Here is a 21819-nt window from a genome sequence, read left to right as displayed (position 1 = left end):
AGAGAAAAGAGATAGGGAGCGATGAGCTAGCCTCCCTGGCCCCAGAAGCAGTTATAATTGTTAGACTTAACATCTCTGGGTCTCAGTTTTCTCATCTGTAAAAGTAGGGGGCTACCTTTGTCACAATAAGATGATGTCTGGGATTCTTTCCAACCTTAAATCTAGGAGTCTAGGACACTTAGAAACCAAAACTCCAGTCCAAGGAGTTGTTCTTAATAAAAAGGTGTGTCTGTCTAATGCCAAACTTTGCTCTATAAACACACAACATTCTGCTGCCAAGGAGGAAGGGTGTGGTGACCACTTTTGGAAGATGAGTTTCACAGGACCACATCTTTCCTGGTCTGGTTTCAAACAGGTGCCTGGCTATAACACTAATATAAATCCCTGGAGCGAGACTGTTGCTTGAGATATTTCCAAAATTCCTGGTTGAAAGTGTTTATTGCGTTTCAGCCAAGTGTCTGGACACAGACAACAGATGTAGAGTCAGGAAGATATGAGTTCAAATTTAGCCTCAGACACAGACTGTGACTTTGGGTAAGTCATTAAACCCATTCTGGGCTTCAGTACCTGCCTCTCAGAGTTGTGAGGATAACGTGGGATGATATTTGTCAAGTGCTCTTAAAACCTTAAATCAATACTATTAATAATAATTGTGGTTTGGGGCGGGTAGGTGGTGCAGTGAATAGAGCACTTGCCCTGGAGTCAGGACGACCTGAATTCAAATCCGGCCTAAGACACTTAACACTTACTAGCCATGTGATCTTAATGCCAATTGCCCTGTCATATGCTTAAAAAAATAATAATTGTAGTTTTATGATATTATCAATAATAGTAATAATTATTATTTCCTTATGGATTCCCATAATTTGTCAATTCTGCCATTGTTGTCTCAAAACAGGATTTATCCCACAGAGGAGAAAAAATTCCTTTTCGTTATTGTGGGTAAAAATATTCCCTCATATTTTGTGAAATGGAATCATGTACATTTGTTTAATACTGAATTCCCACAGGTATCCAACCATTATTCTTTAAGCGTTCTCTGTCATAACATTCTGGAATCCAAGTTATAGAAAACCAAAAGACTATTTGGCTGATATTTCAAAATCTCAGCTTTCTTGAAATTAACGTTCCTCTCCATTGCTCCACTGGTTCTAGTTTTATTGGCATCTTGCTTTTTACATTTTCTTCATTACTATCTCTCCCTTTCCTGAGCTTGTAACAAAGATTAAAAAGAAAAAGGAAAAAAAAAACAGTTCAGAAAAATCAACCAGCACAATCCCTGACTGCACATTAACATATGCTAGTCTTGATTTTCCAAATGCTGGTGTTGCTGTTAGGTGTGGTTTTGGCATAGTTTCCCTTGTACTTCCAAAGTTAATTTTCCATACCAAAAAAAAAAAAAATCACCCTGTTCTCTCTGGAACAGCTTTAGAAGTGGGCGGAATTATGAACAGGAGGCTGGCCTGCTTTTCCAGGAACACAACTCAGTACAATGCTAACAGCATGACTAACCCATTCCATGACACAATTATTCTTTTTTACCACTTGCCCATGTGATGTTTCACTTATTTTTGAGAGGGAGAACTCAGTGCAAACCTACATTTTGTTTTTCCACCTGTTTATGATTATTTTCATCATGCCGTTTGTGAAGAAATCGATCGGATCAAGCTGACACTCTTATGTGTTGCAACCACTGGACCAGGAGTCAACAGGAATATCATTCCATGATTGGCTGTTGGGTTATCCGTCCGGTGTTCTCAAATGCAGTGTGGTGAACGTGCTCTGCCTTCAGTCACAGCTGTTCATAAATTTGAAGTAAGACTCATGAGAAGATAAAAATGCTAAACTGTTCCAGCACCGTAGCATGTCCTCACAACTTGACAGAGGAAAGGTTAAAAAGAGGTTGGGAAAGTGATGAAAGCCTGAAGCTTATTTTCTCGGTGGTTTTGACTGTGATGATGATCCTGGTGATGTTTTCTCTGGGCTGTACTGTGGATGTCAAGAAATTATGGTCACATCTCAGAAGACCCTGGGGGATTGCTGTGGGTCTCCTATGTCAGTATGGGCTGATGCCTCTCATAGCCTACATCTTGGCCACTGCCTTCTCTTTGCCACCAATCCAAGCTGTCACAGTTCTCATCCTGGGTTGCAGCCCTGGTGGAACAATCTCTAACCTTTTCACCTACTGGGCTGATGGAGATGTAGACCTCAGGTAAGGCTATACACATCTTGGTAGTGTTTTGTTTTTGTTTTTTGGAAGGGCAATTGGGGTTAAGTGACTTGCCCAAGGTCACACAGCTAGTACGTGTTAAGTGTCTGAGGCCAGATTTGAACTCAGGTCCCCTGACTCCAGGGCCAGTGCTCTATTCACTGTGCCACTTAGCTGCCCCTATCTTGGTAGTGTTTGGTAGAAATTATTTAAGTGGGAATTAGGATTAATTTCTATATAGAAGACAACACATCCAACCTATGGGTATCAGTCTTCTTTGTAGGGTGGTTTAGACCAGTGGGATTAGACACAATGTCTTTGGCTCCTTAGGTGGTCGGTAGTATTCCCAAGTTTGGGCCTGAACCAGATTAAAATGCCATTGGGAAATATTTAACAAAATAAAAATACAATAAAACAAACAATAATACATTTTGAAACTAAGTCAATATGCAGCTGTCTGGGATCCTCATATATGGAATAGTGGGCCCATTTCTACTTGAATTTGACACCACAGGTGTAGAACTTATTCAAATATTAGTTCCAATATTTATTAGCTATGTGGTTATAGGCCAGTCTCCTAAGATTTCTGAGATGGGATAATATTTCTTGCACTATTGGCTTCACAGAGAACTGTGTTGGAGAAAATAAGTAATCTGGATACCTTCAAGTAGGATGTAAATATGAGAGACTATTAAGTTCTCTATTAGAACATTTGTGGTGACAGTTTTGCTTAGATTGGTTGAGCTCAGGAGATGGTGTACTAACATCAAGGCTGTGAGCTTGAATTAGAGCTCAAAATAGCCTTTTCTAACATAGTCATCTGTTATAATAATTTACTGGTCTCTGTTATTAAGGGAATTTTGTGTACACATGGGAGAGAAGGTAAAACTTCACTTTGTCTGGGCCCAGAGTGTCCAGCTCAAGAATTTCAGTGACCAGTGAATCCCAGTACTATGAACGAGGTGGGTGGAACAGACTCTCATCAAGCTCTTGTTAAAAATGACTTAGCTCTCTTATAAAATAGACATAAGTTTCTGGTTCCCAGTGTTGAATCAGGAAATAATTTCATTTTTTACTTTAATTAGCCTGAGCTAATGTATCTGTATATATTGAGGAAAATTAAAAAAATCTTTGAACCATCCATTGGGATGGGACTTTTTTTTAAAATTGTACTTGTTTTTAATTCATATTTTTTGTTTTTTAATTATTTTCATTTCAAAATATATCCCTCCTGCTTCTCTACCTAGAGAACCATTCCTTGTAAGAAAGAAAATTAATGAAAGAGAACAAAAAGTAGGTCATTAAAACAGTCTGATAGCATATGCAGTATGTCACACCCAGAGCCCTCCAATTCTGCAAAGATGAGAGGGAGGTTCACTTGCTTTTTTTTTTTTTTAATAATTTTCTTTTTTTTAAAGTTAGCAAGCATTTGTTTTCTCTCCTCACCTCTCCCTGATTCTATCAACTGGAAAAGAAAAGGAAAAACAAAGCCCTTGCAACAAATATGCATAATCAAGCAAAACCAATTTCCACATTGGTCAAATTCAAAAATATGTTTTTTGTGCATTTCAAATCCATTACCTTTCTCTGAGGAGGTGGGTGACATGCTTCATCATTGGTTCTCTGGAGTCATGGTTGACTAGTTCACTGATGGTTGTTAAGTTTTTCAAAATTGTTTTTACGACACTATTATTATTGACACCATTCTTTTGTTTTCCCTCTACATCATTCAGCACATCTGCTTTTTAAGTGGATGGGGGAGTTAAATGCTACATACATCTCAGTTACATACATACAGTACAAGTGATGGTTCTTGAGTCATATTTCCTATACTCTTTCAGTCATTCTTAATCCACATTAGAGAAACTTTGTTAGACCAAAGACAAAATGACACAGGGCATAACATGAAGACAAACATTCTAGGTTTTTGTTAGTTTGGTTTTTAAATATTGGCTGTAAGCAGCTGTTTTCAGGATAAGAAGTCATGCAGATGTTTCCTTAACAATATCTTGTACTAAAACCTGGAAAGACTTACATGAACTACTGCATGGCGAAGTGAGCAGAACCAAGTGAACATTGTACACAGTTACAGCAAAATTGTTCAGTGAAGAATTGCGAATGACTTAGCTGTTCTCAGTGATACAATGATCTAAGACAATCCCAAAGAATGAATGATGAAGCAGACTATCCATCTCCAGAGAAAGGACTGATATGGATTGAATACAGACTGAAGCATGCTATTTTTCACTTTCTTTTCTTTGAGTCTTCTTGTACAAAAATGACTAATATGGAAATTTTTTGTGCAATTGTACATGTATAACCTGTATCTCATTGCTTACCATCTCAGGGAAGGGGAGAGAAGGGAGGGAGGCATAGAATTTGGAACTCAAAACTTTAAATAAAAATGTTAAGAATTGAGGAAAAAAGAATATCTTGGACTTCCAAACTATGCTTTCAAACACACACTTTTTTTCAAAAGGTTTTTTCAAAATGTTTTGTTCTCTAAATATCGAGCTGTATACTCATGTATGTTCTGTTCATTTGGACTTTTGCATTGGGTCGATCATTGACAAATTTATATATCTTTTTTCTGAATAAATAGTGTTTGTGATAAAAATACCACTCACAAAATGGTAGCTGAATACTACTGAGCATTCATTGAGTACCTAGTGTGTTCTTGGCATATATAAGTATATATATATATATATACATATATATATATATATATATATATGTAAACTTGAAGACTTTGAGAATGTCTGTTGTATAGTACTGGGTGATTTTTGGGCAAAATTTTAGGCTTAAAAGGAAGATCTTTGTACATAAGACTCCTCTCCTGCTGGCTTGCTGATCCCTGAAATGCCAGTTTCTTGTATTTAATCCAAACAAAGATCTTCTTCCAGTTTTCCCTTCCATTAAGCACTAATAACTTTGAGAAACTGAGACTTTCTTCCTATGTGGGCAGGTTACTTGTCCTCATCTGTAAAATGAGGAGGTTAGACCAGGTTCCCAAAAGCTGTAAATCTGTGATCCTAAATCTATGATCCCAATCATTTGCACCTTAGTGCGAATGAGTTATTCCCTTCTTTTATAGATAATAGGTTTGATACTGCAAAGAGTGGAGAAAACGTGATGATGCTGAGTTGGGAGAGATGGAAAGAGGAAAGGAGTGTCCTCTGTGAGGGAGTGGGGAGCAAAGATGAGGGAAGAAAAAACCAACAGGGTAGCTGAGGGCATTGACAGACAAGTCTTTGTTATATGCAAAAACAAAACCGAAGCCCAACATCAAAAACCCAAAAAACAAACAATCCTTTCTCCCCCACCCCCGCCAAGACCCCTATTTTATTTCTTGTAAAAAAAAAAAAAGGAACCAAAAGGGTTCTAAAAGATTTGTCTAATGCTTGGAGTTCTTATAAAATTAATAAATCAAGGTCCTGATTGCACTGATGTGTCATGGACCATTTGGCCAGATGTGTGAATGTGTCATGATTGGTATGTTAATAACGATAGATTGTGAATGGACTTTTGCCATGTCAACCTAATAGACTTATGTGGTCATGTGACAATGACCACTGCTTATCAGGGTGAGAAAAAAACAGCTTATATATAAGTTAACTACCTGCCATATAATATTATATTTTATTAATTTTAGTTCAGTATGGTTACTCTTTAACATATCATTGAGGGTATGATGAATATTTTTAAAGTGTTGTATGTGCTACATGGTTATTCCTTATATTGCACTATAAATCCTGGGACCTTAATCTGTGGGAAAGTGTATTATTTATCATCTGTCCTTTGGGACCAAGATGGTCATGGCTTTTCAGTTTAGTTCATATCCCTATTTTAGCATAATGCTGCTGAATTTCCCTGTGCCATTATTTTCCACTTATAGTTTGGGGACAATCATGACCCTTTTACTGCTGCAAGTGGAGTCTTGTTATGTTGGAGTCGCTTTAAACAAAAATTCCACTATGGTTAAACAATGTAGCTACCTGGTTGTCTGCATTCTCCGATGTTTATGCAATACTGGAATTTCTTGTCAGAGACATTAAGTAATCTCTGACTTCTCACGCTCTTCACAGAAGTTCATTGTAGAGTTTTTCTATCTCTATTAATATTTACAACAGCAGACACTACGTTGGGATTATCCAGTCTTATGATTTAAAAAGAATTTGAAATGCTCAAATGATTGATTTTATGAAAATTTCAGAGTATGCTCATGTAGTTATTTATATGCAATTGATCTAATGGAAAGCCTACACAATGTCTTCCAAATCATGATTCTTTCTATTCAGTAAGTTTATTCTGTTCTTTGAACCAGAAAGGGAAGGAACTTTTTGGGGGCCATGCTAACATAACTCCTTTGACTTGCTGGAAACGTTAGAAATTTAAAAATCATTTTAAAAAAGCATAAAAATTTTGAAAAGCATTAAATGGAGGTTGTGGGGGTAAGGTAGGATGGAAAACCAAGGTGTATAGTTTTGTCAGGTTCAAGAATACATAGACAAAACCCTATTACTTGTCCTGTAAGATTCATTAGGAAAGTGAGCTCCCCTCAATCCCTTATTCCTCATTCTTCCCCTCTATCCAGTCATATGGCCATTTTCATTCCTTTACTGTGATTCTCTGGGTGAATTGACTCTTTGAGGAAGGGGAATAATTATCATCATCATAATAGTAATAACTACTACTATGAAATACTTTTTAAAAATAGAGGTATAGCTGAAATTAAAACCCAGTGACTATAGAATAAATTATCCATTACACTGTCTGCTATCAGAGTTGTCCCAAAGATGCTTTTAGCTCATGTTACAAGATGAGCCAGTAAATCCCAACACTTTTATTCAATTACACAAAGCAGTTACTTTATGTACTGGAATGCTAGTCCACAGAAGATTAAATATTTTTTTTAAAATGGTGGGTGTTCTTTGCTGAACCTGACTCAGGTCAGTACCCTGGGAGCTTAAGTGGTCATTGGTCATTTAGTAAACAAAAGGGGTAAATCACTGGAGCAAGAGAAGGGTATACAATAGGAATGGACACCAGGAACAATTCAAGCTGATTCAGCTGAGTAAAATCCCTTGCCTGAGTTGCCCATTGTGATCCACAAGCCAAGAATCAGAGACCTCCTGGAGATCCTTATGACTGCTTTCTATGTCTTGAGGATGGTCTTAATACATTCTTAGGACCAACTAATCATATTTTATATGGGGGCAGGGATAAGGAGAGAGTTCTTATCACACACAATAGGATATAGTGACTTATTATTGGATCGTCTCCATCTGATATCCTTTGAAAAATATGAGAATGAGGTTGATGATGATGATTACAGTCAAGTTGATTTTTATCACTATCCCCTGAATACCTGATGTTTTCTCTCACCCACTTCCCTTTTCTGATGTTATTTCTCCTACATAGAATATATTTTCTTCTTGTTTCTATCTACCCAAACTCAAGGTCAAGCTCAGGGTTTATCTTTTCCTATGGAGCCTCACTGGACTCCTCTAACCAATGCTAATCTCTTCCTTCTCTGAGCTTCTTATAGGTAGTCAGGATCATATTGTTTAATATTTGTTTCATGAGTTAGTTGTATCCCTTCTAACTAAATTATAAGCTCCTTGAGGGCAGAGACCATGTCCTAAACTTTTGTACCCACAATACTACATTCTAGTCATATAATGGGTCATCCATAAATGTCTGGTTGATTGGTTGCTTAATGACAGAATCCAAGTTCTAGAAACCTCTCCTGGATCACAAATATAGCCTTCTGTCTACAATTTGTAACATTTAGAAGAACATCAGGTAATTTAGCCCATGTAGTCCACAAGAGAGTAGTTAATAAGTTAACTTAAGACTGAATTTTAATTTCCAACTTACCCTCCTGAGCATCATTTTTATTCTACTTGCAGCATTAGTATGACAACTTGTTCTTCGGTATTTGCCATCGGAATGATGCCACTCTGCCTTTATCTCTACACTCGATCCTGGGATCTTGAACAGAATCTCACCGTGCCTTATCATACCATAGGTATTGTACTGAGCTTAGGAAGTAAATATCAGCTTTAAGTTAATTTTATATTCATGGAAAAAGTCAAAGGACTAATGAAAAGACTAGGGTTAATTTTGCCCATTTTAAATTTTAAATCACTGGACTGGAAAGTTTATTGGACAATCAAAGTGTGATTTAATGAATCATTTATTATCTGGGTTAAAAAAAAAATGATCACAGTGTATCCAAGTCAGATCTCAGCTTCCATAGCTTCATCTTCCAACGTGCCCAAATGACTATAAGCTTACTTCTTGTGGATGGAATACAAAAAATCCATAATTGCTGCCCCTAACCCTTTCTTTAGCCTTTCCTATATCTTCTGTGGGTCTGGTCATCTGATTAGTCAACCATGTTAGTAATCACAAGATCATCTCTGAATCTTTGACTACCTTACCTCCCATATCCCAGGGATCAAATCTTAGTGATTCTATCTCCTGTTTGCATTTATCCCAATGTACTATGATGCTTACGATTATACTTCAAGCCATCATTGCAACTTGTCTAGATTAGTCCTTCCTTGCCTCCAGCCACTCCCTCCCTCGACCAACTTTCACACAATAATCTTGCATATTATGACCATGTCATCCCCTGCTCAAAACTTCTCAGACTGGCATTGAAGGTCCTCCATAATCTGATTCTGACCTGCCTTTCCAGACAAACTACATATTATGTCCCTTCACAAACTCTACATTCCAGCCAAAGTGAATGAGGTTATCCTTCCATGTTTCACCCATGATATCATTGGTCGAACAACAACAAACAATGCATTCACACAGGCCATTCATCCCCCCTGCTTTATCTCTGACTCTCAGAATCCTTTCCTTTCTTTAAGATTTAAGCTCTGGTACTATATCCTTGGAGAAGCAGTCTCTGATCTTCCTAGTTAATGCTCCCTCCCCCCTCAATTAACTTATCTGTGTACTTGTTGCTTCCCCTTGTAAATTCTCTGAAGTCCTTTTGCTTTTGAAACTCTTATCATCTCATGTCTTGAATATAGAAGATGCTAAAAAAAAGTCTGCAGAAGTGAATAACTATTTTCTTCAAGAACATTTTTTTAAAGTTCACTTGTATTCTGCAAATATCCCTTGATATCATCCATTCCTTACCTCTGAACTCCCGTCCCCATACAGACTCTCTTTTTCTTTCTCTGTGATTATTCACTTAGGTCTCTTTTCTCCCTGATGACCTCTCTGTGGAAGCAAGAGATGTGGTAGGATTTTCTCCCCATTATTGTTTGATCATAGCTTTGGAACAAGTCATTGAAATCTTATCCCGTAGGCCTATTGAAGCTTGTATCTTTAGGAATTAAGTCAACTATAAATCACTTAATATCTGGGACTGTTTTGATCCAAATCCTATAAGCTAGTCTAGTGCTATGTAACTTGTAGTCATTCCGTAAATGTTTAATCATGTGGGTGGTTGTGGTTGATAAGGCTTTGGATTTGGAGAACTTAAAAGTGGAAAAAGTAACTTTAAAAATGTGATTTTTAAAAATGTTCTTATCAGTTGTAGTGCAGTCCTAATCGGTGATCTAGATGTATATGTGGTTTAGTAGAACGAGCCTTGGATTTGGAGATAGAAGACTGGAGTTCCGATATCAGCTCTGCAGCAAGGGTAGTGGATTCCAAAGAGTTCTTCAGTCCCTTAAGAGCTACACACTAAATATGTTCATTTCCTTGGTTATGGTGAAAGAAATTGCCTTTTAAATATTTTTTAATCTAGTTAAATAGATATTGAGGAGAGAGAAGTCAAGTTTTCAGAAATTGTTTGGTCTGATATATTTTCCATTTCTTCAGGAATTACTCTTTTATCCTTAATTGTACCTGTGGCTTTTGGCGTCTTGGTGAATTTCAAGTGGCCGAAACAATCTAAAATCATCCTAAGAGTAAGTTACCCCATTTGTTGAGACTTGGAAGTCCTCAGTAAATTACATGTGATAGAAACAAAGAAAAAATTATTATTTCAGCCTTTTGGATGAAAGCTCCTAATCTTTTAACCTGCCAAAACAAGTATTTTTATTTGAACTACAAACTTAAAGTTTTTCCCCTCTCAAAATAGTGAGCTCTTCTTTGGTTTAATACTTAAAGAACTATATTGAGGTATTGAATTGGAAAAATGAGGGACACTTGGGGATTGATGAAATGAAAGCAGCCTAGATCAGCTTATTTAAAAATATATTTATTTATTTTTCAACATTCACTTTTATAAGATTTTGAGTTTAAAGTTTTCTTTCTCTCCCCCCTCCCCAATATGGTGTGCAATTTGATATAGGCTATACATGTAAAATCATATTAAACATATTTCCACATTAATCATGTTGTAAAGAAAAATTAGGACCAAAGGGAAAAACCAGAAGAAAGAAGAAACAAAGCAAAAAGAGAAAGAAAGAAAATTGTATGCTTTGAACTGCATTCAGACTCAGTTCTTTCTCTGGATGTAGATAGCATTTTCTATCAGGAGTCTTTTGGAATTGTCTCATAGGTCAGCTCATTTAGCCTTCCTTATGCCTACAGAAAGATTGTAAATCAATGCAGAAATTTTCTGGTGAATGCATATGATAATCTGAATTTCCCACCAGGTAGTGGTTTACTCAGGTGCCCAGTCCAGGAGATTTGTCACTTTCTCTCTGGTACAAATGTGAGGTAGCTTTCTTTAAAAGGTTGGTCAGTGTAGGGTGCAGGTTATAGACTATACAGTGTACTGTATAGGAGTACATGATTTTTTTTTTTGGAGGGGAGAAGATAGGGTAATGGGGGTTGTGACTTGCCCATGGTCACATGGCTAGTTTTTGTGTTAAGTGTCTGAGGTGAGATTTGAACTCAGATTCTCCTGACTCCAAGGCCGGTGCTCTATTTACTGCACCACCTAGCTGCCCCCAGAGTACATGCTTTTTACTACTACTATATACTACAACTATAGTCTGTAGATACCTGGACTGCTCCCCCTACCTCCCAGTTTGAGACTCCCACAGTGATCTGTTAGACCAGGGGTGGGGAACCTACAGCCTTGAGACCACATGTGGTCTTCTAGGTTCCAGGGTGCAGCTGTCTTACTGAGTCCAAGTTTTACAGAACAAATTCTTTTATTAAGAGGATTTATTCTGTGAAGTTTGGATGCCACCAAAGGGCTGCACTTACGCTTCTCCCTGGTCATAGAATTCATGATTAGAAAATGGTGGAAAGCTCTACCTTAAGGTGGGTCAGTTAATATGCATGAGGTTAATTACACAGGCACAGCATGTGGACATGAGGACACTTGTGACCAGGGCATAGCCCCTGGGGTCTGAGCTGTTTGTCACGTCCCAACCTTTCTGTTTCCCCTGAAGCCAGGATGTGCTTGACCACTGTCCTTGCAAAATGGGACACGCAGGCTTATCACAAGTTCCCAACAGCCTGGGAGCTTTTGCCATCTCCCAAGAACATCTGAGGGAGTAAAACAAGATAACCTCCATTCTTACACTATGACTTACCATGCACAGTGTAAAGTGAAAAAGAAAAAGGTCAAACATTTCCATTGGAGAGACCTGCTCACAACCGTCTCTGAAGCTTCTTCCCGTTTGTCCTCCCAGATCTCTAGAGGAGGTCAGAGGAGAATACTGGCTACATGTGCTCACAGCTCATGGAAAAGAATACTGGAACAAGAGATTTCCTCACAACCTCTGAATCGAAGGAGATGAAGGCAGTTAAAGAATCCATCTACTCAGCATCCCAGTGGGATTTATAACACGTTTCTGCAAGACACAACCTCTCTTCTCATTCCTATCCTTGCATCTTTTCCAGGATCCGGATCTCACTCCCCAGCTCTGACCCCTGGTTGTTTCACTTTGTGGAGGCCTCAGCTCTAGGGAAGCAGTTTTCCTGGTCTTGGCGCTTTCCCCATCCACTGGCCACTTCCCCGGTCTCCTTGTTGGCTACATGCAAGTCAAAGTCTAAGGATAGAGGAAGAGTCACTTTTTCTTGTAACTGTTACTCTCTTTTTCTTCTAGGCAAGAAGGAGCATTCTCACTTCTGGTGGTTTGTCTCCAATTCTGTAGAAACTTTCTAGGTTCTTGGTTCTTCAAGAACCCATTATGGAAATGCCTGCTACAAATATAATACTAAAATGGTCTCCAAACTAAGCCTGACCAAATTGAAATTTCAGTTGACCCAAGTGCCTGAAAAATACTCAATGCAGATTTTGAAGACTCTCACAGGGACAGTGTTAGTATTCTGAATCTGCTGAAACAGAGTTTCTTTGCTTCAGTTTTACTCACTTCTATTCAAATGACATCTTTTGACCTCTTAGGTTCAGGAGTGTGGTGGTTAAATGTTTAACAATAGGGCTGGAGTGATGGAGAGGAATGCATGCAAAAACACTTTTAAGTTTAATCTGCATTATTAACACTTTGTTATGCCTAGAAAATTAGCAGAACAGCAAATTAATTCCTAATTTGTGTCAGCTTCCAAGATTTGTAAATGCTCAAACTGAAAATTTTAACAACGAGGTCTTTCAAGCAGCTAAGACGGGACTCCATTGCACCCCTGGCTAGATGCCAGACACAGAGACTCCTGCTACATGAAGAACTCAGTCTCTTACGCTTTTAGGAGATGAAAGAAGCTATGTATAGAAACAAAGTGTAATAGTTCATATCATTTGTTCACTGGGTTCTTGATCTGATCACCACCTTACTCCCAGGACTAACTTTCTGTTGTTATTCAGTTGTGTCCAATTCTTCAGTGACCCCATTTGGGTTTTTCTTGGCAAAGATACTGGAATGGTTTCCCGTTTCCTTCTCCAGCTCATTTTACAGATGAGGAAATTGAGGCAAACAAAGATAAGTGATTTGTACAGGGTCACACGACCAGTAAGAATCTGAGGTCGAATTTGAACTCAGGTCTTCTTGATTCCAGGTGGGGTACTGTCTCCACTGCACCACCTAGCAGCTATACTCTAAGTGTAGACTCTAGCTTTCTATGCGTTGATAACAGTGAAACAAGAGTTTTTTTGGGGAAAAGCATAACACCAGGAAGTTCACAGTGTTGCTTTTCAAAGCTAGGTCTAAGGTAGCCCTGGATTTCAGTTTAAAATAAAAATGTCTCCTCCACTAAGCTTTTGAATTACTTAACTGCCAACCTGGTTAGAAGTCATTCAGAAAAATTTTAGGCCATTGCAATATGACTGTTTATCAGGACTTTATAAAAGGACTTTGGATTTGGAATTGGGGGTTGTCTTGTTGAAGCCCTGGCCATAACTTGTGGGGTCATCTTGGTTTTTCTGTAGTAGTTCCTGGAATTCTTCCACTGGCTGGGCATTTCTACCTTTCTGTGTCAACCTTCCCTGCACCTTTACCCTAGAGGCTGCTTGAAAGTGTCTGTTGGGCTGCTGATCCAGGGCTGTCAACAACCCTGGGAGGTAGGTTCTATTATTATCCCCATTTTGCAGGTAAAGAAACTGTCACAGACAGTGATTTGCCAATGGTCAGAAAGCTAGTAAGCGTCTGAAGCTGAATTTGAATCAGGGTTGTTGTGAGACTCAAATGAGATAATAATTTAAAGAACTTTGCAAACCTCAAAGCCCTACATAAATGTCAACTATTCTTATTAGCATGTCTGAAAAAAATATAACTTCTGCATTGTAAGTTTATCCCTTCTCTCTCAGGTGAAGAGTTGTGTGTTTCACCTTCCTTCTTTTGGACTTATGAATTATTATTGCCTTTATCAGTTCTATAGTTTTTTTTTAAGTTATTTTTCTCTATAATGTTGTAAATTCTTTTCCTGGTTCTGCTTGTGTTGCTCTACATCAGTTCATAAAGCTCTTCCCATTTTCTGCTGAAATTACCCATTTCATCATTTCTTATGGCAAAATAACATCCCCTTACATTCCTTTAGCTATTTATTTATTTAGCTATTCCCCAAGAAGAGAATACTCCTTATAGTCTCTAATTTTTTGGCTACTACAAAAAGAGCTGCTTAAATATTTTGGCACATGTAGGTCCTTTTCCTCTTTCTTTGATTTTGTGGTACACATGCATAGCTGGTCATATGTATAGTTTGATAATTTCCCAAGTATGGTTCTAAATCGTTTTCCAGAGTGGCTGGACAACTTCAAAACTCCACTAACACTAGGCCAGAGTGCCTGTTTTCCCATAGATCCAAAATCATTATCATTTTAGTCTTTGCTAATCAGATATGTATAAAGTAGAAACTTCAAAGTTTCTTGAATTTGCATTTCTCTAATTATTATGTATCCAAAGCATTTTAAAAAATGTGATTGTTGATAGCTTCTATTTCTTCTTTTAAAAACTGCCTGTTCAGAACATTGTACACAGTAATAGCAATATTGTAATGATAATCAACTATGAAAGTTTTAACTACTCTGATCAATATGATGATCCATGACAATTCCAGAAGACTCATGATGAGAAATCCTGTTCATCTCCAGAGAGAACTTATGTGCTCTGAGTGCAGATAAAAGTATATATTTTTCTTTCTTCCTTTTTTTTTGCATTGCAGTTAATGTGGAAATATGTTTTACATGACTTCATATGTATAACGGGTATCATAATTCTTATCTTCTTGATGGGTAGAGGGAGACAGAGAATTTGGAACTGAAAATATCATATCAGGAACACACTACCTCTGCTTTAAGGAGGGCATGAGTCAAATTTTGCCTTCTTTGTCTGTTGGATTCACTCCCATTCATGTGCTGAACAGAGTTAGAGAAAGTCAAGAAACTGTGCTGACTCTGTTCAATGCAAATTTATGCTATATACTCTCAATTGGGCCCTCATTGTAGCAAGGCATTTCATTTACACTGCCCTAATTGATTCACTCTCCAATAATTTTTCAATGATCTCTCCTGGATCTATTTTCCAGGTCAGTGGTTTTTCCAATGAGATATTTCACATTGCCTTCTATTTTTTCATTTGTTTTATAGTATCTTGATTTCTCATAAAGTCATTAGCTTCCATTTGCTTCTATCTAATTTTGAAGGAATGATTCTCTTCAGTGAGTTTTTGAAATTCCTTTTCCTGGGCAATTAGGCTTTTTAAGGCATTCTTCTCCTCACTGGCTTTTTGGGCCTCTTTTGCCATTTGAGTTAGTCTATTTTTTAAGTTGTTATTTTCTTTGGTCAGGTTGTTAACTCTCTTTTCCTCATTTTCTTGCATTATTCTCATTTCTCTTCCCAATTTTTCCTCTACTTCTTTTACTTGATTTTCAAGATCCTTCTTGAGCTCCTCCAAGACCTGTGATCAGTTCATATTTTTCTTGGAGACTTTTGATGCAGGAGTTTTGACTTTGTTGACTTCTTCTGGTTCTATGTTTTGATCCTTTTTGTCTCCAAAAAAGGATTCTGCGGTCTGATTGCACTTCATCTGCTTGCTCATCTTGCCAGCTAATTCTTGACTTTTGAACTCTTTGCCATGATAGAACTCTGCTTCCAGAATGGAGAGAGCTGTGTCCCAAATTCTGGGGTTTTCACAAATGTCAGAGCTATGAGGAGGGCACCCTCTCTACAGACACCCCAAGCTCTGGCACACTGGTCACACAACCCAGGACCACCACCTAAGACTGCAATCCAGATCCAAGCAGGTCAAAGCAAGAGCGATTACTCTCTGAATGGTTGCTTGGTCCCCCTATGATCTGCAGGCCAGGAGCTCTGGAGGCAGCCATGTGGCAGCAGTTGTAGCCACTGTGCCTCCTTCACCTCCCACCCTGGGGGCAGGGGCCAGACTGTGCTCTTCTGTCACCCTCTCCAACAGAGTTCCCCACTAACCTTTTACTTTCTCTTTGGCATTTATGGATTGAGAAATCTGGAAACTGCCACAGCTGCCAGTGATTCATTCTCCAGAAGTGTGCTCTGGCTGGTCTGTGTAGCTGGTCAGGGCCACTCCACATCTGGGACTGTGAAGCTCACATGGGACTGTCTGTGTGTGCAAGAATGATTATGATTATTGCACACACTCCCAGTCTGGGGTGACAGACCTTTTCTGTCAGCCTACCAGGCTGCCTTCAGTGGGAGATTTGTTTCTGTCTGTCACTTTGTGGATTCTGCAGCTCTAAAATTTGTTTAGAGTCATATTTTATAAATATTGGAGATTTCTGGGGCAGGAGCTCAGTCAAGTTCTTGCTTTTACTCTGCCATCTTGGCTCTTCTCTGTCTCCCCTAATTGATTCACTCTCCTACTCAAGAATTAGTAATTTCAAATATTTTCACATAAATCTCCCACTGCACTCCCCATCCTCTTTGGATGAAGACCTTTGCTTGTATATTATTGAAAAAAAATGACTCCATTTGTTCCATGCTCTCTCTTCTTCCTCCTCATTACCTCACATTGCTTAGTCATCTTCCCCATTCATTATGTCGTCCTTCATCTTGTTTCTCAGGAAGATGTCTCTTCTTGCTAAGGCAAGGAACATTACACACATCCTTGATTACACCCCATTTGGTTTGCCCTCTCTATCATCACTATGCTCTCTCAATTCTACAGATCTTTCCCTCTTTACTGGCTTCTTCCCCACTACCTACAAACATACTATGACTCTCCATCCTTAAAACACCCTCACATGATCCTACTGTACTTGCTACCATTCTCTTCCCCTTCTTGGATAAACTCCATGATAAAGCCATCTACATTCAATGCCTCCTCCTTTTCTCCTCTCACTCTCTTCTAAACCTGCATTCTGGCTTCCAACATCATTATTTAACTGAAGATGGCTTCTCCAAAGTTACCAATGATCTTTTAACTGCCAAGTCTAAAGGTCTTTTTTAGGTCTTATCTTTCTTGACCTTTCTGCGACATTTAACACTGTTGATCATCCTTTTCTCTTGGATACTCTCTCCTCTCCAGATTTTTGTAACACTCTTCTCTCCCACTTCTCTTCTTAGTCTCTTGTTGGATCTTCATCCTGTTGCCATTTTTGTTGTTTAGTTGTTTCAGTCATGCCTGCCTGACTCTTCATGACCCCATCTGGGGTTTTCTTGGCAAAGATATCGGAGTGATTTGCCATTTCCTTCTCCAGCTCATTTTAGAGATCAGGAAACTGAGGCAGACACTACGAAGTGACTTGTCCATGGTCATACAGCTAGTAAGTGTCTGAGGACAGATTTGAACTCAGGGAGATGAGTCTTTCTGACTCCAGGCCTGGCACTTTATACACTGTGCCACCAAGGCACACACTATCTTTATACTGGTCACATCCATTGACTATGGACATTCCTCTAAAGCTCTGTCACGGGCCTTTTTCTTTTTTGACTCTGATATCTTGTTTGGTGATCTCAGATTCCAAGAATTTAATTATCATGTCTGTATAGATGATTTCTAGATCTATTTATCCAGCTTGTCTGGAAGTAAAAGAGTCATTGGGGTTTTTTGAATAGGGAGAGGACATCATCATTCTTGCACTTTAGGAAGATGACTTTGACAGCTGAATGAAGGACAGACTGGAGTGGGAAGAGACTTGTGGCAGAAATAAACCATTAGGCTACTATCATCATCCAGGAAAAAGTTGATAAGTATGAGGCAGCCAGGTGGTGTGACGGATAGAGTGCTGTGCCTGGAATGAGGAAGATTCCAACTATGTGACCATGGGCGAGTCACTTAACCTTGTTTACCTCAGTTCCTCATCTGTAAAATGAGAATGAAACAGCCAACCACTTCAGTATCTTTGCCAAAAAACACCCCAGATGGGGTCACAAAGAGTCAGACGTGACTGAAAGGACTGAGCAACAATCACCACAAGCCAATAGGAGTCTGCAATAGGACAGTGGTAGTGTCAGAGGAGAGAAGGGGGCATTAGAGAGATATGTGATGAAGGTAAATTCCACAGACCTTTACAATAGGTTGGATATGGAGTGAAAGAGGAGTCCTGTGTTAAAATCATTTAAGATTCCTTGAATGAACAGAAACAACTTTGATTACGTTCTGATGATGGATATCCAGCAAGGCACAAAATGAGGAGATATTGACTTTCCAAAGGTGTCTGTCATGGTCATTGAGGACAAAGGGATAACGGGTTCCTCTGATTGTAAGGTCCTCTAAAATGCTCCTATTTGCAGATGACATGGTACTGATTATATCGAGTCCTGGAACGATTTGGTGCCTCCTAAAGGAGATGCACTTAAAATCCCAAATCATTTGGCCTCTCAGCATAAAAAAAGCAGCCTAAAGAATGTCTGTTGACCAGACTCTGATTGGCAATTGGATGGACAACTCAATCCGTACATATGTCTTGGAAAAGTACTGTGGTGGTGACTTTAGAGGACTAATGATGAAGCATGCTTCTGTACCTTCTGACAGGTGGGGATGGTTTCAAGGTGCAGAAGGCGACATACATTTTTGGCCATGGCCGATATGAAGTGTTGTTTTTTTGGACTATGCATGTTAGTTACAAAGATTCTGTTTTCCTTTTTTTAATGATTTGGGGGCGAGTGGGAAGAACAAGACTTTTGGGGAGAGCAGTGTTGTAAAAAGAAAAAGAATAGAGTTATTGAATAATTAAAAATGTTCAGAAGTGAACAGAAGGAATTTCAGAAGGGAACACAGATGAGTAGGAGAGATTTAAAAGTAAAGTTGAATTTGTCACATGTTTATGCAAACCTTGTTACAATAAGGAATTTAAGTCAAGGAGCAATATAATGGTGCATGTGACTCCCTCCTCTGCTATTTTAGGTAATTGATTTTTTTTTTTACAAGAAGCTATGAATATAATCACAAAGACTTTGAGCCCCCAGTCAACACTGAGATGTGTGTGTAGCCAGTTCTTGGTATCTCCTTTCTCTGCCACAGATCAGTTTACCTTCTATTTCTCTTTTCACAGGTTGCTCTGGGCCACTGGTACTTTCTAGCTCAGTTCTGTATGACCTACTCTTTTCTTTGTATGCCCAGACCCTCAGAATCTCCATCTTGTTCTGAGTCAGCTCTTTTATTTTTATATAAGTTCCTTAGGACTTGATAGAATCTTTCATCAAAAGGATTTGATTGATTTAAGGAGGTATACAGGCTCTACTCACAACTCAGTTCTGATTCAATTAAAAATTCATCTAATAATGTTAATTACATCTAAGTGGAATGGGATAATCAATGAAGCTCCACTCTTACTCTTAAAAACAAAAGCAAACTATACCTGATGATTCAGTTTCATTATCTCCATTTTCTGTACTATTTGGTTTATGAAAATATTCATTTTATTTAGTGTTTGATAAATTCAGAGTGAAAAAATTAAAAACATTTAAAAAAAGAAAGATACTGTGGATGGAAAATGATTAGGGTCCGTTGCAGAACCAGTGGGGGATGAGAGAGCATAGATAGGTGGTGATATACACACATCAATGAGATCAAAGATTCATTGAAATACCAAAGTGTAGATTAGATTCTCATTAGATTTGGTTAAATCCAGTTTGTTTCGCAGTCCACATAAAAATAATTTTAGTTTGAAACCTAGCAAACTGGTTTAAAAATCAACTTTGGTTTCTCTTTAGCATTTTGTCCAACCCTAGAAAGCACAAACCAGCCTTAATGTGAGGAGGACTTTTTCCTACCCATCCTACACATGTGTTGAAGTTGAGACTATATTTACTGTTATGACCTGCAATCAAAGCAGTGTGGTGGAGGGGAAATAAGGCAGCATCTAAAATCAGGGTTCAAATCCTGTCGCTGTCATTTACTAACCACGTGATCTTGAGCAAATTACTTCTCATGAACCTCAGTTGCCAATTGTGTAAAGCAAATACATTAGACTCAGTGTTCTCTATAATTCCTAACAGTGCTAAATCTATGCCAGATGAGGCAAGCACTGCCTTGCTCATGTTTATACATGTTCCTGAGTTTATTTCTCATAAAGTGATGAGAGAATGAGGAGAGAGGGTGCCACAGGGAGGAAAATGAGTTTGGTAGAGAGCTGGATCAGAAGATAAAAAAGCACAACCTTAGTTCATTTGACCATTCATTTGACTCACAGAGGCAGTATTGGGGAGCTAAAAGCATGTGCTTAGGATCCAAAGAACTGGATTTTGAATACCAGCTCTTTCACTAGAATGTTGGGTAGTGTTTTTAATTGTTCCAAGACTCATTTTTCTCAACTAGAACATGGAGATAATAAGACTTGCACTTCCCTGGTAGTTTAGATTCAACATTGGAACAAAATGAGACATTTATAGGTCATTCAGACTGTTGTTTGTCCTTTTGACCAATGACATCATGAGGGTGGTGTCTTGACTCACTCATGAATTGGATTTAAATGAGGCAGGGCTGTGCAGTCTTTAGCCTCACTTTCTCCCCCAGAGTCATCAGAGTCCCATGGTAAGACATAGGTCTAGCTGACTGGGGATGGCCCAGGATGCAAGGGAGTCCTTGGCCTTTTTAAACTAAAGTCTCGCCCAGGTCTCAGTTTGTTTGAGACAATGCCCGTTTGCTGATTAGGCTCTACGTAAAAATCCTATTTGAGATAAGAGATGACATAGTTTGCCATAACAAAAAAATCAATCCGGGAGAGGAAGACACGGACACAACAGAAAATAGTTGTTATTTACACTCACTCTGAGTCATCAAAACCCAAGCTAGAGAGGTTTGAGATGAAACTTATTATTGGCCATTAAATGAAAGCCAGAGTGATTTGGGTTTAAAGATATATTCATGTAGCTCTATTTGAATCATAATAGACTTTTTCAAAGCCTGTTTTTCTAGAGTTGTATTTCAAATAATCATAAATGAAAACTGTGCAAGAAAAAGAATGAATTTTTCCAGCTTTTTTTGGGAAAAAAAAAAGGATTAAGTAAAAAAATCTAGCCCCCCTCCCCAAGCCCCAAGATATCTTACAAAATATAAGCGACCAAAATTATATTCCTTTGGACAGAGCACCCACCCATAAGAGTATGACTCCCCACATGGACAGAGGAATCATATGTGATGAAGGAAGAAGAAAAAGAAGAAAGAGAAGGAGGAAGAGGAGGAGAAAGAGGAAGGAAGAGGAATAAGAGGAGGAAGAGGAGGAAAAGAAGAATTGCCCAACTTGAACTGGCAGCTGGGTCCCCAGAGGGCATCTACTACAACTGAGAGATTGTTGTTCATCCTTCATTCTCAAAGAGGATCAATGACATCACAAGGGTGGTGTCTTGACTTGCTTATGAATTAGATTTAAGTGAGGCAGAAGTGTGCAAAGTCATCAGCCTCACTCTCTTTTCCAGAATCAATGGAGTCCAGTGGCAAGACAAAAGTCAAGACAACTGGTGATTGCCTCAAGGTCATTCAATAGTTAAACAAAAAGTTTACTTAGCAATGAGAGAAGAATATTGGTAAGGATAGGCCTTGAGAGACAGGTAAGTTGAGTCAGCTGAGTGAAGCTCCTGTCAGAGAGTCTCTCCAGCTCCTCAAGGCTTATCTGTACTCAGGCAATGAGGAAGTAACATTAACAACCTGGGTCTTTCTTTCTTTCTTTCTTTCTTTCTTTCTTTCTTTCTTTCTTTCTTTCTTTCTTTCTTTCTTTCTTTCTTTCTTTCTTTCTTTCTTTCTTTCTTTCTTTCTTTCTTTCTTTCTTTCTTTCTTTCTTTCTTTCTTTCTTTCTTTCTTTCTTTCTTTCAT

The 21819-nt window shown here is 38.5% G+C and overlaps 1 protein-coding gene across 3 annotated transcripts in view; it reads left to right on the top strand.

Annotated features, from left to right (window-relative positions):
• The first annotated feature begins 303 nt into the window (after window positions 1-303).
• Window positions 304-21819, top strand: part of SLC10A6 (solute carrier family 10 member 6) — a 33769-nt gene continuing 12253 nt past the window's right edge. Inside the window, exons 1-4 of one of the 3 annotated variants that reach the window (XM_069093652.1) lie at window positions 304-534; window positions 1652-2212; window positions 8122-8240; window positions 10058-10146. In XM_069093652.1, the coding sequence (XP_068949753.1) occupies window positions 1839-2212; window positions 8122-8240; window positions 10058-10146 (582 nt within the window). In that variant the 5' untranslated portion in view covers window positions 304-534; window positions 1652-1838. Of the gene's footprint in view, window positions 535-1456; window positions 2213-8121; window positions 8241-10057; window positions 10147-21819 lie in introns of those variants that run through there. The other 2 variants (XM_069093661.1, XM_069093671.1) reach the window with 2 other exon arrangements.

The sequence above is a fragment of the Petaurus breviceps genome, unplaced genomic scaffold (assembly GCF_028583685.1).
Source record: "Petaurus breviceps papuanus isolate PSGF00001 unplaced genomic scaffold, PetGlider_PUasm1.0 126, whole genome shotgun sequence".
NCBI classification, from domain to species: Eukaryota; Metazoa; Chordata; class Mammalia; order Diprotodontia; family Petauridae; genus Petaurus; species Petaurus breviceps.
Note: the sequence above shows the minus strand (reverse complement) of the source record. Positions and strands in the feature narration are given on the sequence as shown.